Source organism: Capricornis sumatraensis, chromosome 9 (assembly GCF_032405125.1).
Source record: "Capricornis sumatraensis isolate serow.1 chromosome 9, serow.2, whole genome shotgun sequence".
In the NCBI taxonomy this organism is placed as follows: domain Eukaryota; kingdom Metazoa; phylum Chordata; class Mammalia; order Artiodactyla; family Bovidae; genus Capricornis; species Capricornis sumatraensis.
This window is the reverse complement of record NC_091077.1, coordinates 65,789,624-65,807,547: the sequence shown is the minus strand read 5'-3', so window position 1 is coordinate 65,807,547 and position 17,924 is coordinate 65,789,624. Positions and strand designations below refer to the sequence as shown.

The window sequence follows — 17,924 nt, the reverse complement described above, 5'->3', positions numbered from 1 at the left end:
TATTTGAGGAAAATAAACTTTATAAGTTAAATGATTTTTGGAGTTTTAGATTAATATATCTAATAAATTCCTATAATTTCAAGTTTCAGCTAAAACAGTAAGGGTAATATAAACCCTCACCCACTAGTCAATGCCAACAGTGAAAGGAAAAACTGAACCACAGAATGCTTTAAAATACTGCACTGAAACAACATGCAGGCATGCTCCCCTCCACCACCTCCCTTAGTCTCAAGAGGAAAATCAAGTGAAATAATAAGGACAAGCTTTCTTATCCTACAACTTTCTACTCAAGTCTGGTATCAAAACTACCACCTGCAGGGCACTAGCTACAAAGCTAACATTCCTTTCAAATGGGACTCAAAAAAGCCTTCTGAATTATACAGTCTGTCACTATGTTTAAAGCTGATTTCCCCTTCCTAGTTGCAAATACATAAAATATAACCAGAGGCTCTCAAGAAATGGACAGAGATTTATAAATATTCATATAAAACCAGCAGTGGTACTTCATATTTCAATAACTCAATAACGATTCATAGAAAGCATTTGTCTTTAATTTTTGTTGGTTTTAAGAAATAAATGGTAAAATATATACACCATGGAGTCTGAATAGTCCCATCACAGAGTATGAATGATGGTCCGGTTGCGAAGCTCCTGGATATACTCTTTGGCGTGGGTGACTGCTGTCTTTGGTGCCTCAGGTGGAGGGGGAGGGCCTTCCACCAACTTCACAAAATAATGGCAAAAAACCTTCTCCATAATCCCAAAGCGACCTCTGCCATGGTATCGGATGCGTTTCAGGTATTGGCCTCGCCCTGAGGTGGACTCAGCTAGACAGGAAAGAAAAAGAGAATTACACAAAACAACCATAACTGTATCTGCAAGATTACAGCTTGACTGGCTGAGAAATTTCTGTCTTCTCCTCAGCTGGATTCTAAGATTACATGAGCTCACTGGCTGGCTAGAGCAGCTTATCTAAAGACAAGCATCTCCTGAGTTCTTCCTCACAGATCAGGCTCCATTTCAGGTCCTGGAGAAGTAAGAGTGAACAAGACCAGCAAGGGCCCTGGCTCCGCACAGTGGACACTCTAGAGGAGAATGACAGAAAACAAATGCCATCATTTTAGTTAGTGACAAGCGCTATGAATAAAACAAAACCAGTGATGTGACAGAGACTGAGAGGGTGTTGTGGGGGCAACTTCAGACTGGGTGGTGTCAAGAGGCATCCTTGAGGAAGACACATTTGATCCAAGACCAGAATGAATCACTCATGCAAATACCTAAGGGCAACGTGTTCCAGGCTGAGGAAAGAGCACATGCAAAGCCCCAAAGGTAAGAACATCCTTGGCTTGTTTCAGGACCAGAACCTGCTAAAGCACAGTAGGCAAGGCGCAGAGTGATACAAATAAGGGGAAGAGATCAGAGATGAAGACAAGATTACACAGAGCCCTGGAGGTTGTGGAAGAACATTCTGATTTTATTTTAACTGTATGAGAAGCCTCTGGAACCAATGGTTCCCAAATGCTATCCTCAGGCTACTACATCAAACAAACCTAGGGAACACATTTAAAATGCTGATGCTGATATTCTTATATTTGGAGCGGGCCTTGGAAATTATATCCTGAGCAAACAACATCCCCCAATCCAGGCAACTCTGATTCACAGTCAGGTTTACGAATTCCTGCATCACATCTACCCCTCATCTCCCTGTCTCAATTCTACATCTCAAGGTTTGACCTTGCAAAATTTGAAGAACTCTTTTAAATAGTAATAAGAAGTAATCTATTCACCTATTCACCCATGGTAAATCATAGTAACTACCTTCTGAATTTAGTCTTACATTTTTAGTTAATTTAATAAGCGTTTTAAAAAGGCAAAATCTATAGCATACGGAGCAAATTATTTCACTTTCATACTCACCACTTTTATTCTTACTGTGATGGAACTTTATAGTACAGAGACCATGTCAAAGCATGTGCTCCACAACCCTCTGACCACAAACCTCTCATGAAGTGATTTCAGCAGAACCATCCTAGCTTTGCCAAAGAGAAAGCTAATGATGAAAGTGACTAAGAAAACTGCCTAGGGTTTCAGTGAAATAAGGTGAGAGTTAACTCCCTATTTATCAAATTCATCTACTGGGCACTAAAGAAATGAATTTAAGAATTTCCAAAGATAGCGGTAGGGGGCAGCTGGGCGAAATGGATGAAGGGAGTCAAAAGGTACAAACTTTCAGTTATAAAATAAATAAGCCATGGGGATGTAATGTACAGCATGGTGACTATAGTCAATAATACCCATATTGCATATTTGAAAGTTGAGAAGAGATATTATAAGATCTCATCACAAGAAAAAAAACAACCCTGTAACAATGTATGACAGATGCTAACCAGATTTGTTATGGTGATCACTTTGCAATACTGAATCATCCAGCTGTACACCTGAAATTAACATAATGTTGCATGTCAATTATACTTCAATAAAAAATTTTTTTTAGTTTCTCCAAAAACCAATATACACAGATCACTTTATAATATAAAGTATTTCCAGGTGCTCTGAATCCACTTGTCAGGAGGAATCCTAAAAATAAAACCAATGACACTGGGAAGAGTGTAGAAACTTCTGAAAAGATTTTACAAACATGATGGCTAATTTTATCTAAAACTCCTACTCTATCCAATTTGAGCATCAATTTCCAAATGCTCTCAGAATAAGGACTACTACACTCCAGGGAACAAGTATCAAAATTAGCTAACTGCACAACACTACATAATCTATCAGAACACAACGATCAGTGCTACAGGGTCCATGCTAACTACCATTTCCTTTCCATTTCTCCCAAAATACCTAACAGCAAACACTTAGAACCTACGAAATGCCAGCCATGGTTTCCTCTTTAGGCCATAAGATAACATCTGCCTAACCTGCATGCATATAATGCCATCACTTTTTAATGTCAAAACAAAAACATTAATTCTCAAACACCACACCCTGGAATGGGAATATACAACACAACCACTCAGATCTGAACAAAATCAGGGCTTACAGTATAGATTCCAAATTGGTTTAGGGTCTCCCCTCCTCCAGTCTCTCCTCCACTAATTATGTATGTTGAGTTTCAAACTACTTTAGTACAGAACTATGTCAATTAAAATGAAACAGTATGTAGCTGCTGCTGCTGCTAAGTCACTTCAGTCGTGTCCGACTCTGTGCAACCCCAAAGACAGCAGCCTACCAGGCTCCCCCATCCCTGGGATTCTCCAGGCAAGAACACTGGAGTGGGCTGCCATTTCCTTCTCCAGAAACAGTATGTAGATGCCTACCTTAATAGCAATTTGTTCTACATGGGAATTTCTGTTTGTTGAGTGCGTGAACAGCACAGTTTCAGCAGATCCAAAACTGTGCCGTTCACTCACTCAACAAACAAATTTCAAGTTTCTGCTGAGTGTGAAGCCAGGCTTCCCTGCCCATCACCAAATCCTGGAGCTTGCTCAAACTCATGTCCATTGAGTCGGTGATCCCATCCAACCAACTCATCCTCTGTCATCCCCTGCCTTCAATTTTTCCCAGCATCAGGGTCTTTACTAATGAGTCAGTTCTTCGCTTCAGGTGGCCAAAGTACTGGAGTTTCAGGTTCAGCATCAGACCTTTCAATGAACACCCAGGATTGATTTCCTGTAGGATGGACTGGTTGGATCTCTTCGCAGTCCAAGGGACTCTCAAGAGTCTTCTCCAAGAACACAGTTCAAAAGCATCAATTCTTCAGCACTCAGCTTTCTTTATGGTTCAACTCTCACATCCATACATGACTACGGGAAAAACCACAGCTGTGACCAGATGGGCCTTTGTCGGCAAAGTAATGTCTCTGTTTTTTTAATATGCTGTCTAGGTTGGTCATAGCTTTTCTTCCAAGGAGTAAGCATCTTTGAATTTCATGGCTGCAGTCACCATCTGCAGTGATTTAGGAGCCCAAAAATATAAAGTCTGTCACTGTTTCCATTGTTTCCCCATCGATTTCCCATGAACAGACATCTCTGCTAAATTGCTCAAATTCTAAACTAAATTTCATTGTTTCCCAAGTACACACAGTACTAATATGTACGGTTTTGGTCCATGGGGTTTTGTGACCCCATGGACTGTAGCCCACCAGGCTCCTCTGTTCATGGAATTCTCCAAGCAAGAATACTGGAGTAGGTTGCCATTTCCTTCTTCAGAGGATCTTCCCAACCCAAACGAGGGATCAAACCCAGGTATCCGGAATCACAGGCAGAACCACACAGACTGAGCTAACAGGGAAGCAGGCACTCAAATATTTTTTGAATGAAAGAAAAAACAGTAAGATATCTCAAAAGAAGAAATTACCTTCAAAGATATTGCCCAGCAGGTACCATGTATTGAAAATACTCTCAATATTTCTGATTACTTGTATTTAGCTTAATGGGAATCTTAACATTAACTTCAGAAACCCTCCCCACTTTCCCCTTCATCAGTCTTAGCCCAGAAGGCTGATTTACAAAGTCAGTCATTCACTTTCCCTGAAGTGAACCACTTTAAGATGCTATGAATCACAGAGCAATGGCATTTTATTAGTCCATGTCCACTTGTTAAGGCCTATCACTGTGTCATCAGTCATCATTACAAGTTTGAAAAGGAAATGAACTTTCAAAGTCTATGGTCATGCAACACCAGGTATGAGCTTTAGACTGATGACAAGCATTTGAAGGAATTACCACATAATGAGAACATATGCTACCAAAAAAGTACATCCCTTATAATCTCTGGACTTACTTATTTCAGGGGACTGAAAGAGCTTTTGCTGAGCCAAACCGGCAGTCAACAAGTAACTAGGCTTTCAAACTCTAAAAGAAGTCTATGGAATGAAATATCTAGGCCTTCTCAAAGACTGTAAGATCAATCAGTTTCCCACATTTTATGGGTAAGAATCAATAGACTTTACCCAAGCCTCTCCCTTGAGGTTTCAGTCTGTGGTGAGGACTGGGAATCTGTGTTTTTAATAAGAGAAAGTGAAAGTCACTCAGTTGTGTCCAACTCTAGAACCTCAGACAATTCATATCAGGGAAGTTTAGCAAATACAGGGATAAACTGCCTGATGTGTTGTGGTCAGATACTTCGTCTTCCTGGGGGTACTCATCTCCTTTTCCTTATTAACAAAATTCGCCAACAAAACACTTAGCAAAAGAGTTTTTAAAATCATAAGACAAATCCAGACTTACTAGCCCTACTTAAGAAAAGAGATTTTGACCCAGAACTAGATGAAAAGAAGGTACAGGAGGGGCAGAGGTTTCTCAGCAGAAATGTGCATAAGAAGCCAGTACATTAAAGGACCATTCACAGTTAAGTTGATTTCTGCTTAAAGGTAATATTGGACTTTGCTCCTTCATTTGGGAAGACAGGATTAAGCTCTTCACCCTCTCATTATATATACTAACTACTGAAACGGATTTAAACACAAATTCCATTTCACTTGCATCTGAATTACATTATGAAATGCTGCCGATCAGCTAAGAAGCCAATATTCTTATGAAATTGAATGAAATAATTAAACGTCATCTGATATTCAGTCATGGAGCAGGAAAGGTCACCAAGAGGTTTTAAGCAAATGGTCTTGCCCTTCATCCATTTCATCTCTTCCAGTGTTTCTGGGTCCTTCCAGCATTACTTATTCATGCTTCTCCCAGAAGAAAATGCTTATGATTAACTACTGTGGCCTGCATCTTCTAGCTGCCATTTTGATTCCCCTCTAACTCTATGCATGTATCAGAATATAATTAATTTTACAAGATTCAGCTTTAAAATAAGATGTTTCAATTGAAAATCATAACTCATTTAAATTTCAAAAGTAGCTGTAGCTGCCAGCGTCAATTTCAGGTGAGGTGAGGTAAGATATTAACCAGAATAAACATCTCCAGTAGGGCAGAGGTTATGTGACAAAGTGGAATTTAGATGATCTTTTAAAATGCTAATTGCTGAAAAACTATAAGGTACAGCAGCTAACTTCCACTATAATGATTCAGCCTTTTCCCCTCTGTGTGGAGAGCAGCAGTTCCCATATCTTGAATTTGAAATATCTTTAGTAAAATAGTCCTTCTTATATGTAGGCTTGGTAGACTGAGAAAATTTTGCTTTGACATCAACATCTCTGTTTGGTGATAAAACTCCTGAAGTCAGGAGTAACTGCTGCATTAACTCCAACCTATGCTCCATTTTATTGGGGTGGGGTGGGGAAGAGCTTTGTAATAAACACTGATCTCTTTCTAAAAAAAGATCAGTATGAAGGTATGCTACCAAAATATCCTTTACATTTGTACAGTACACCATGCCTTCCAAAACATTTTCACTTCCATTAAATAGATGTGAGACAAGCCTACAAAACCAGAGCTAATGCTTTAGGATGTTAAGAACAGAGAGGAACCAACACATCTGGGTCACTAAGTCTTTGAAGGTCCTCTGGCTTTTGTAATTCAACAGATGATTTTCCATTCTGGTACTAGGAGGGCTAACTTACAGGATACCTCTATGGATGAGGCGCCTGGCATGGCACATTATCTATAAAGACTGTCTAAGTCCACTGTGATCCTTTATATATCTCTTTCGAGTTGAAAAAGAATTCATTTTTTAAAAAATCAGCTACATTCTTATTATGAGTAAAGGACCACTCTACGTATCATCTTGATATCCATTATTTAATAACTATCAGCAATAGATTTCATGATCTCAGTCTCATTAGAGAACAAGTAAAAATAAAGCAGTTAGGACCATTACAACAGACTTAACATTCACATGTTGGAGACTGAAAAATAAGCTATTACCAGCAATTTCCAATGGTAAACATAGTCCAAAGTATTTAGATATCAAAGACTGTTATTAGGTGAAGAACTTGGCACCACTACTAGAAGACACTTTCCAAAGCTAAGAATATTAGAGATCTTACCTATATATAAATTGGATCTGAATTCCACATTGTGGTCTCTTACTGCCATATCTTGTGCTTCTAAGAGAACCTTTAACAAGGAAAAGAAAGGCATTCATATGGCTGACCTTGAACTAGAACAGAATTAAATTTCTCATTTCTTGTTGTTATCTCTACATGACTGCTAATCACATGCTTTCCTATTATAGTCAATTTTAAAAAGAGAATATCAAATGATAACAGTACTAAGGAGAATGGATACAGTGAGTTTCCTTCCTCAGACAAGAATTGCAAATGCAAAGAACACAGTCGATACTGCTAAGTTTTAAATGGAATGTGTAAGCTGTAAAGGAGGAGATAACAGTACTAGCAGCAGAAACCCTGGTAATGAGCATTATGTCTTTGAGTCACAGACTTTGTCAAAAAGTTCAAGAAGCTCAAGAGCTAAATCTTACTGAAAATTCTTAAACTTTGGATGCAAAATAACCATTAACAACATCAGACAAATAGAGAAAATCATACTTGAAAATTTCCTTTAAGAATTATTAAGTTTAGGGATTTCCCTGGTGGTCCAGTGGTTAAGACCCCAAGCTTTCAATGCAGGGGACTCGGGTTCTATCCCTGGTCAGGGAACTAAGATTCCCATATGCCAGATGGCACAGCCAAAAAATAACAACAAAACAAACAAAAAAAGAATTATTAAATTTATACTCCATAAATATTTTGAATTAACTTTCTCCAGAACACATTTCTTAAAACAGGACAGTAGTTGTCAGAAATAACAGAAAGCAGATCTTTTTGTCCTTTAAAGAGGAAGAATGTAGTACAAAGCTGGGTACACAACAGATACTTAGTAATTGCATTCTGAATGGAAATAAATAAGAGGCATTACAAGAGAGCCTCTCAGAAGTCTGAATCCAACAATCTCAGCTATTCAACTACTAAATTAAAAGATCTGACTTAATGTGAAAATTAACTGAAGTAATGCTGATTTCCCCAGATGTCCTCAACTCAGCTTTCTGAAACAAAACACTCATGTGCCTAGAATGAGTCAGCATAAATACCAACAGTATATTTGCACCAAGTGAATCAGCTACATTTAGAGCTAGAGAGGTCTTTCTTACAAATAAGAAAAATGGAACTAGACAAGTGCCTTGCCCATAGTCACAACAGAAATTGTCAGAGAAAAGATAAGACCAAGTCACCAGAGTTCCAGTCCAGTGCTTTTTCCACTCAATTAGTTATAAAATCCCAAGCTCTCAGGTGTGGAATTGACAAAAATTCTTCTAAAATAATGTATCAAGACCCAATAATTTAAAATAAGATGTATATAAATGACTTTGTGGTACAAATAAAAGCATCTCAGGAAAAAGAATACTTAAAGCATAGAACATCCCTAACGTATAAGAACATTAATAAAACTGAGTACCCTGAATCTGTATAATATAAACTCTGCACTTAAATGAGCTAATTCCAGATTTAGGCAAAGCTTACTAACATCTGCGAGACAACTATGTGCTCTTTCCCCACCAATCTTAGTTTACCTCTTTAATTATCTGGGCTCCTTTTTTGTCACTGAATTCCAATTGAGCCAGAGCCTGGTCAATTGACATTCCTCGTATCTAGAATTAAAGGGTAATAGACAAAAAGAAAATAAATAAATTGGTTTACAAAGTCAGTATTGCCACTTCAGTGAAAAGTAAAAGCCTTACATAATCCAAATAACTTCTAAAAATAGCTAACAAGTTACATGTTAATTACATCTCAGTAAAATTAGGGAAAATTTTTTTCTTAAAAAATAAAAATAGCTAATAAATGCAAAGGAGAAAAATACACGTTTGAGAAGGTACACCATCACTCTCTTTAAGTTAAAATCAAACTTAAAAATTTCAACCACTAACCTGGATTTTAATAGTTTTAATAATAAAAGAGAGCAGACATGACAAAGAAAGATCATAGGTTGGCAAGGATGCTAGCAGGCATAAAAGGCATCTTTTTCCTACAGAATAAATGTATTATTATACATGTACTTGCTGCTTTTGGTTTCTCTCCTACATAAATTTTATTTTCTGGGTAAAAAACTTAAAAGGCAACAGTTTTGAAACAGGTTCAATCAGCTTTTACAGATATGTAAGTTTGCTTCCTAGATTTTCTAACTGTAGCCAGGTTCTTGATGCCTTTGTTCTAAATATCTATGAATCTAACATGATTGAGATTCTCAGGAGGTAAAAACTGAACAAAATCACTAATTTCTGAGCTATCATTTTTGGATTACCTACCAAATGTCTGAAAATGTAATTATATTCCTCACTTTTTAGAGAAAACAAGGCAAGTTTTTTTTCGGTTTTTGGTTTTTTTCAAATACTAGGATAAAATTCGAACCTTCTTTCCCAAAGTATTATATGGTAACAGTCACTTTAGCTTACCAATTTTGCCAAATACCACATCTTGTCTTTGCTGTACTTTATTTGTCTTCGACAATGGTAGATTTCCTTACAAACAGGAAAAAAACAAAATTAAACAAGCCTATCAAAATGACAGTTGCTGCTAAGTCACTTCAGTTGTGCCCGATTCTGTGCGACCCCATAGACGGCAGCCCACCAGGCTCTGCCGTCCCTGGGATTCTCCAAGCAAGAACACTGGAGTGGGTTGCCATTTCCTTCTCCAACGTCTGAGAGTGAAAAGTGAAAGTGAAGTCGCTCAGTCGTGTCTTGACTCTTAGTGACCCCATGGACTGCAGCCTACGCTCCTCCATCCATGGGATTTTCCAGGCAAGAGTACTGGAGTGGGGTGCCATTGCCTTCTCCGAAAATGACAGTAACACAGTATTAATAAAGTTTTTACTTTCTAATGCCTAATGAAATACTGCCATTAGAAATAAAAACATTATCAAGAATATGGAGACTGTTTTTTCCCTATTTAAAGCTATATTTTTCCAAAGTCTCACTGTCATAAAGATTACTAAGGGAGAAATAAACTGCAAAATGGCTAGTTCATGACAATATCTGCAATGCTTCTATACAGATGAATAGTAAAAGCCTTAAATGAAAGTATTTTAAAAACATTTAGCTGGCTAAAAGAACAAAGCATACAAAAAGAAAATAAGTTTCTTGTTAGTGAGGAAAACAATGGAAAAACGGATGAAACAGCTACTTTTGTAAGAAAACCAATACTGCGGGTGTCTGGTGAAGAGCACAGGTTCTAGAAGAAGAGCATAGGTTCTAGAATCAAACTACCGGGGTCTGAATTCCCACTCTACCATTTACCAACTACAGAGCCCGAGGCCCTTCACCAGTTTCTGGCTAAGTCTCTTCTTTAAAATGAAAACAATAGTACCTAACACCTAAAACTACAATAAGGATTAAATAAACTAACCTATGTGAACCAAGTACTATACAGTGCCTAGCACATGGTAAGATCTTAGTAAATATTCGGTTTTTATTTTGGGGGGCTCCAAAATCACTGCAGATGGTGACTGCAGCCATGAAATTAAAAGACGCTTACTCCTTGGAAGAAAAGTTATGACCAACCTAGATAGCATATTCAAAGGCAGAGACATTACTTTGCCGACTAAGGTCCATCTAGTCAAGGCTATGGTTTTTCCAGTAGTCATGTATGGATGTGAGAACTGGACTGTGAAGAAGGCTGAGCGCCGAAGAATTGATGTTTTTGAACTGTGGTGTTGGAGAAGACTCTTGAGAGTCCCTTGGACTGCAAGGAGATCCAGCCAGTCCATTCTGAAGGAGATCAGCCCTGGGATTTCTTTGGAAGGAATGATGCTAAAAGCTAAAACTCCAGTACTTTGGCCACCTCATGCGAAGAGATGACTCATTGGAAAAGACTCTGATGCTGGGAGGGATTGGAAAGGGGACAACCGAGGATGAGATGGCTGGATGGCATCACTGACTCGATGGAAGCGAGTCTGAGTGAACTCCGGGAGTTGGTGATAGACAGGGAGGCCTGGCATGCTGCGATTCATGGGGTCACAAAAAGTCGGACATGACTGAGCGACTGAACTGAACTGATTTATAGAAGGTAGCTTTATCCCACCGAATTTTTTAATCAATCATCCATTACACAATTTATAGTTCATAAAGCATTTTTCAAGCCCTTTATTTCATATGATCTAACTCTATGAGTTGGGAGAGAAAACATTTTATAAATCTTTTACAAAATGAAAATCAGAGAAATCAAGTGACTTGTCCAAGATAGCAAAGCTTGTAAGAGACAAAGCTAGTGCCACCCAGGGAAGTATGTGAAGGGCTTAATACAATGTCTGGCAGGTCTATCTTTAAAGTTCTCCTCGTGACTCTAAAACCCACACTCTTTCTACTACTACACCACACTGCCACTTAAAAATCAGAAAAACGATTTCAAGGCAATTCAAGGCAAGTAACAGCAGAGAAACCGCAGAACTTTTTAACATTCTGAGCCCAGCTAGAAGTTTACAAATGACTTAGAAACACCAGTTAGTCTCAAGTGGCCGTCTTTCAATATGTAGCAGATTTCAATTCTGTTGCAGTAGAAGCTGACAGGCTGAAAAGTGTAGCAACAGTCTAATTACATTTTCAGCAATAATCTGTCCTGGGGAGCACAGGAGAGGAAAGAACTGTCATGACTGATAATATTAATCTGCAAAATTAATACTCAACAAAATCTTTTCTATAGAAACCTTTCAACTCTTGGTTTCCCATGGTGAGATATCGTTAAACCTGAATTGTATATAATCATCTTCAAATATTAAAAAAAAAAAAAAAAAGACACCGTAATCCTGGCAAAACACTGGGAAAAAAGGAATCAAATGTTTACCAGAAAAGGTGAAAGTTATTCAACCATCGTCTTCTAAAACTAAAAAGCTCAACGTTTGCTTGAGGCAGGTGCACTGTATAAGGGCACTTTCTAAAGGTAAACCAGATTAAGTCTCAGTAAATAAACCTACCATGGCAAATAGATAAAGTGGCAAATTTGGAGGTCAGAAGGCCTGGTTAAACATAATGGCTATTAATTAACCTACACAGTAAAATTAGGTAAAGTTACATTAGAATATAATGTCCAAAACAGCTATTCAAATAAAGTATAAGTCTAAATTATGAAATGTCTAAATTAGTAACTTGTAAAGAAGTTTATTTTTAAATGCATATAATGACACAAACAGCAACAAAAAATGTCACCTAATAGAGGATCCACATTAATGACTCATAAGAATGACATATGATCAGTATGTCAATTAATCCACATATTAAAAACATGCCTCTCATAGAAGTGACTGTTCAAACAGTTTTGATACAGTTTCACTACTAATTTATTTAACTTAGCTTTCTTCAGAAACACATAAAAAGTCAAGCTCAATTTAACAAGGTATGACTATTTTATATGTATATATATTTTTAAAAGCCTTTAATTTCTGACTGTCTTTACCAGGATGAAGTCACATGTAAGATAGTATCTACAGGAGCCTACATTGTTTGGATATTTGTACTAGCTAAATTAGGAAGACACTCTTAAAAATAAAGGAGTGGTCTAAACTGGTGACATTCATTTTAAGTTACTGCTATAGGATTTATTCATTGCCCATCTACTATTATTTAACTACATATTCCAAATGCTGAAGAACAGAATGAGATAGAATGGTTAAGTATTATCTGGCCCTCTTTTAAACAAGAGGTAATACTAACTTTCTAAATGTTTGCAGCTAGCAGACTGAAAATACTAAGGAACACTGCAAATAATGACACAGTGTGTAAACTATGTGGCTAGGTGAGCAAACTGTTCCCTGTTAGTAAGCAAGGTATTTATAGTGAAAAAAGTGAAAGTCGCTCAGTCTTGTCCAACTCTTTGCAACCCACTGGACTGTAGCCCACCAAGCTCCTCTCTCCATGGAATTCTCCAGGCAAGAATACTGGGGTGGGTTGCCATTCCCTTCTCCAGGGGATCTTCCCTGAGTCAGGGATTCAACCCCCAGTTCTCCTGCATTGCAGTTAGATTCTTTACCATTTGAGCCACCAGGGAAGCCCATCCAGGAGCGCTTCTGGATAAGCAAATAAATAAAGAAACAAAATAAATAAGAAGCAAATAGATAAGAAACAATCTTTTTAACTATCAAAAAGATAAACCTAGAATATTTTCTGTATCAATGAAAAGATCAAGAAAATTGCTGTAATTTTTTTCTTAATATGGAATACTAAATCACTGCTAGCTATGCCAGGAGCCAGCATGAGGAACTCCGCCCATGGCAAAGGTCATGAGGAAGGAGGCTTGGCATACGAAAAGGCGTGATCAAGCCTCAGGAAACCCCCTGTTCCCAAGCATCTAACCCCAAAACCAGAGTCTGTTTTATGCTCTCACCTACACCTCTGACTTTACGGGGGGCTCTCCTCCATAACCGTTTCTCTTGGAGAAGGAGTAAACGTGCAGCTCCAAGGCAATAAAAATTCCTGGGCGTGACAAGAGTGTTTCAGCTTACGGACTCCTCTGAAGGTTATCTAGCCCACCTGTATAGGTTCGTCCGGCCACATGTGATTGTTTACAGCCTCCCAACCTGAGAGGCATGAGATGTTTTAGACTTATTAAAGGCAAATTCTTTTGGGGAGTTAGAAATTATTAGCATAGTGTGTTGGTTAGGAATTATATTGGTGAAGGGTTTTTTCATTTGTTGTGTCAATAATTGCTGCTAATTCCCTGCTCTGAGTGGGACAACAATGTCTCAGGTCAAATCTCTCTGCTGACAGACTAGCTTGTGTGACAGCATTATCCATACTCCTGCCACATGATTGTTTACTACCTCTTAACCATAAACAGCACAGAGACTTTCGGAGTATTTTGAGAGTCTTTTCTAGGACTGTTTCTTCTTGTTGAGTCAATGACTGCCGCCAGGCCTCCATATCCTTAGGCACCTGGGAATATATTAATCAATGTATTTGGAATATAGCAAAGGAAATATAGTAGTTTGATGTTAGCAATACTAGACTTTTTGAGTTAATGGATTTTCTCTTTTGTAATAGATCACTGTACTTCGTTATAAATCACTGTGTCCTTGCTATGTAAAAATGTAACTTTATCATATCTTAAGACTAAATAGATCTTAAGGGGAGCATTGGTAAAAGGATTTTCATTTGCTGGGCTGATGTTTGCTGCTAAATCTCCATATTCCCTGCCCTTATAATGAATATAACTAGCATATAGGAGAAATAAGTATTAACCTTTAAGCATATAGGAGAAATAAGTATTAACCTTTAAGACTAATCATGTTAACCTTGGGTTAAATAAATTCCTTTCTTGATTGTAACTCACCACACCCTCACCCTATAGGAATGTAACTTTATTTGGAGGGTGGTGCCTGGTTTAAGAAAAAACACCCTTGGAAGAAATAAGTTTTTTGGTTATCAGAAAGAAAGGATCATAAAATGTCAGCAGGTCTCACTCATGGCCAGAAGATGATGTACCTTTTTTATACATTTATGTGAAGCACCTGATTTTTATAAAGGTCAGGACTGCTGACTCCCACGTGACTCTGTATTCATCCCTATGTGTAACAAAAGGTATATAAGCAAACCCAAAAATAAAGAAATCGGATCAGTTTCCAGAAAGACTGATTCCCCCATGTCGCTTCTTTCTTGCTCCCGTTTTTCTGGCTGAATTCCCGTCTGGAGCATGGATGCTATTCCACGTAATCCAAGTTATTCAGCCTCTTTTTCTCCACTAATCTTCCTACTACACTATCCATTTTTAATCTCTCTATATCTGTGATTAAATATGTATTTTTCCAAAGACGCCAACTCCATCCCCACCTTCGAATTCCCTGGATCCACGGGGGCTGGACCCCGGCATAGCTACACAAGAGTAAGAGTGCTTTATCAAAATGAAGAGATCAGTTATACCCACAAACTTACAGCTGGTCTCCGAGGTTCTCCAGGCAGTTGTGGAGGATAAACAATTTTATTCTTCTTCTCCCATTTTCGAGATATTTCAAGAGAAGCACTTGTGTGGATATGTGATTGAGGTAAAATGCTGTGAGATGAAAAAAGCCTGTAAAGCAACAGACACTTAGAATCTTCTCCACATCTATTTTCTGAACCACATCAGCTCCATTTTGATGGAAACTATTTAAGGATAACAAGTGGGAACATTCTGGACATATTTGTTAACAGAGAGTGCTATTACATAAAATACCACAAAGAGCTTGTAGTGTACTGAATGCTAAGAAGAGTGAAAAGTCAGTAACTCACATTAAGTCAAATAATAAACATATTATAATGCCCAAGATATCTTATCCTTACTGACCAATAAACACTTATTTTTTTAGGGACTTTCTCATCATATATATATAATATACAACATTATGTAAGTTTCAGGTGTACAACATAATGAGTCACAATTTTTAAAGGTTACATTCCATTTATAGTTATTATAAAATGTTGGCTATATTCCCTGTTGCACAATATACCCTTGTAGCTTACTGACTTTATACATAGTAGCTTGTACTTAACCTCCTACCCCTGTTTTCCCTCCCCCCTTTCCCTCTTTCCACTGATAACCATCAGTTTTCTACATCTGTGAGTCTGTTTCTTCTTTGTTATATTCACTAGCTTGTTTTACAGTTTAGATTCAACATATGTTGCACAATATTTGTCTTTCTCAGTCTCACTTATTTCACTAAAGATAATAATTTAACTGAAGTTCATCCACATTGTTGCAAACGGCAAAATTTCATTCCTTTTTACGGTGGCCAGTGACTACTGATTCGCTACTGTAAGTCATCTCAGTCCTAAAACAGATTTAAAGACACAGCAGATCCCTGACATGATCTGAAGAATTCCTCAACTTTGTTGAAAAATCAAGACAAATAACATCATTTTGTAATGCCTAAGAAATTAATGCATAAAGGTGGATTTATATGCCTGCTGATGTAAAAAGACACCACCCACCATCTATGAAGTAGTCTTTCTGCCAAAAACAAACCTGAATTAATCTTGAGTCAATACAGAAAAGACAGAGACGGGGACACCTGTTAAACAACATGAAGGGGATGCGCTCAACAAAATCCGAGCTGTACTTAAGTCTGTGACACCAACAGCCCACTTTCTTCAACACACAAATCACAAGGAGAGTTTTTAAAAAGGAGCTGAATAAAGAACCTACACACAGATTATGAGAACTAAGAAAAATGTTAACGAGTGGACTTTTTTTGAAAGTTTGATTCAATGTATTTAAACTAAAAAACGGCAAAACAAACGAAAAAAACCAATTTGTCCATTTTTCCCACCCCTCAACCCAAGAGGTTGCAGCCTCCTGCAACTATCAATCTGTTCTCTGTATCTATGAGCCTAGTTTTATTTTTGTTTTGTTTTTTAGATTCCACATACAAGAGAAATCAAATGTATTAGTCTTTCTTTGATTGACTTATTTCACTTATCACACTACCCTCCAGGTTCGTCCTTGTCACAAATAGCAAAACTTCATTCTTTTTTACAGCTGATTAATACCTCTGTGTGTGTGTTTATGTATTTATATATATCACAATCTCTTTACCTATTCATCCACTGATGGACACTGAGGTTGTTCCCATATCCTGGCTACTGTAACACAGCAATGGATAAGAGTGTGTATACATCTTTTCAAAGCAGTGCTTTTATTTTCTTCAGAAGTAGAATTGCTAGCTGACATGGTAGCTCATTTTAAATTTTTTGAGGAACCTCCATACCGTTTTCCACAGTGGCTCCACCAAGTTACGTTCCCACCAAAAGTGCACAAGGTTTCCCTTTTCTACAAATCCCTGCCACACTAACAAGTGTGAAGTAGTATTTCACCATGGTCTGGATTTGCATTTCTCTGATGATTTATGATACTGAGTATCTTTTCATGTTCCTGTTGGTCACTGGCATGTCTTCCTTGGAAAAATAGCTATTCAGATCTCAGTTTTTGATTTGATTGGGGTCTCTTTGCTATTTAGTTATATGAGTTTGTTGTATACTTTAGACATTAGCCCTTTATCAGATATATTACCTACAGCTGCCTTTTCATTATGTCGCTGATTTCCTATGAGAAGTTTTTTAGTTTAATAAGGCCCTACTTGTTTATTTTTGTTACTGCTTTTGGTGTCAGATTAAAAAACATTATTGCCAAGACCTAGGTCAAGGAGCTTACTGCCTGCTTTCTTCTAGGAGTTTTATGGTTTCAGGTCATACATTCAAGTCTTTAACCCACTTAATTTTGGAGTATGGTGTAAGATAGGATCCAATTTCATTCTTTTGCATATGGCTGTCCAATAGAGACTATCTTTTCCCCAATATTGACAAAATATTTGTGGGTTTATTTCTGGGCTCTCTATTCTGTTCCATTGATCTATGTGTCCATTTCTATATCAATATCATACTGTTCTGATTACCACAGCTTTGTAATCAGGTAGCATGATGCCTTTAGCTTTGCTCTTCTTTCTCAAGATTGCTTTTGTTATTGGAGTTTGGAGGGTCCATGCAACTTTTAAAAGTGTTCCATTTCTGTGAGAAAACGCCACTGAAAAATTCTTTTTAGTTTTATTTATTTTTGGCTGGGCTGGGTCTTCAGTGCTACATGGGCTTTTGTTATAAGTGGGCTACTCTCCAGTTGTGGTGCACAGGCTTCTCATCGCGGCGGCTTCCCTTGTTGTGAAGCACAGGCCCTAGGACACGTGGGCCCAGCAGTTGCAGCTCCCAGGCTCCAGAGCACAGACTCAATACTTGTGGCGCACAGGCTTAGTCACTCCACGGCACAAGGGATCTTCCCAGGTCAGGGATCGAACCCGTGTCTCCTGCACTGGGAGGTGGATCATTTGCCAGTGAGCCACCAAAGAAGCCCTGCCACTGACATTTTGATAGGGACTGCACTGAGTCTGTAGACTGCTCTGAGTGGTATGGTCATTTAACAGTATTAATTCTTCCAATCCATGAACACAAAATATCTTTGCATTTATTTCTATCGTCTTCAATTTCTTTCATTAATGTCTTATAGTTTTTAATAT

General features: G+C 37.9%; 1 protein-coding gene across 4 annotated transcripts in view; it reads right to left on the bottom strand.

Moving 5' to 3' along the window:
• Positions 1–564: 564 nt before the first annotated feature.
• MRPL22 (mitochondrial ribosomal protein L22) overlaps positions 565–17,924 on the bottom strand; it is a 40,473-nt gene continuing 23,113 nt past the window's right edge. For 2 of the 4 annotated variants that reach the window (XM_068980874.1, XM_068980877.1), the window contains 5 exons: positions 14,818–14,953; positions 9,355–9,420; positions 8,473–8,550; positions 6,950–7,019; positions 565–827 (listed from right to left, as the gene is read on the bottom strand). In XM_068980874.1, the coding sequence (XP_068836975.1) occupies positions 616–827; positions 6,950–7,019; positions 8,473–8,550; positions 9,355–9,420; positions 14,818–14,953 (562 nt within the window). In that variant the 3' untranslated portion in view covers positions 565–615. The remainder of the gene's footprint in view (positions 828–6,949; positions 7,020–8,472; positions 8,551–9,354; positions 9,421–14,817; positions 14,954–17,924) is intronic. The other 2 variants (XM_068980875.1, XM_068980876.1) reach the window with 2 other exon arrangements.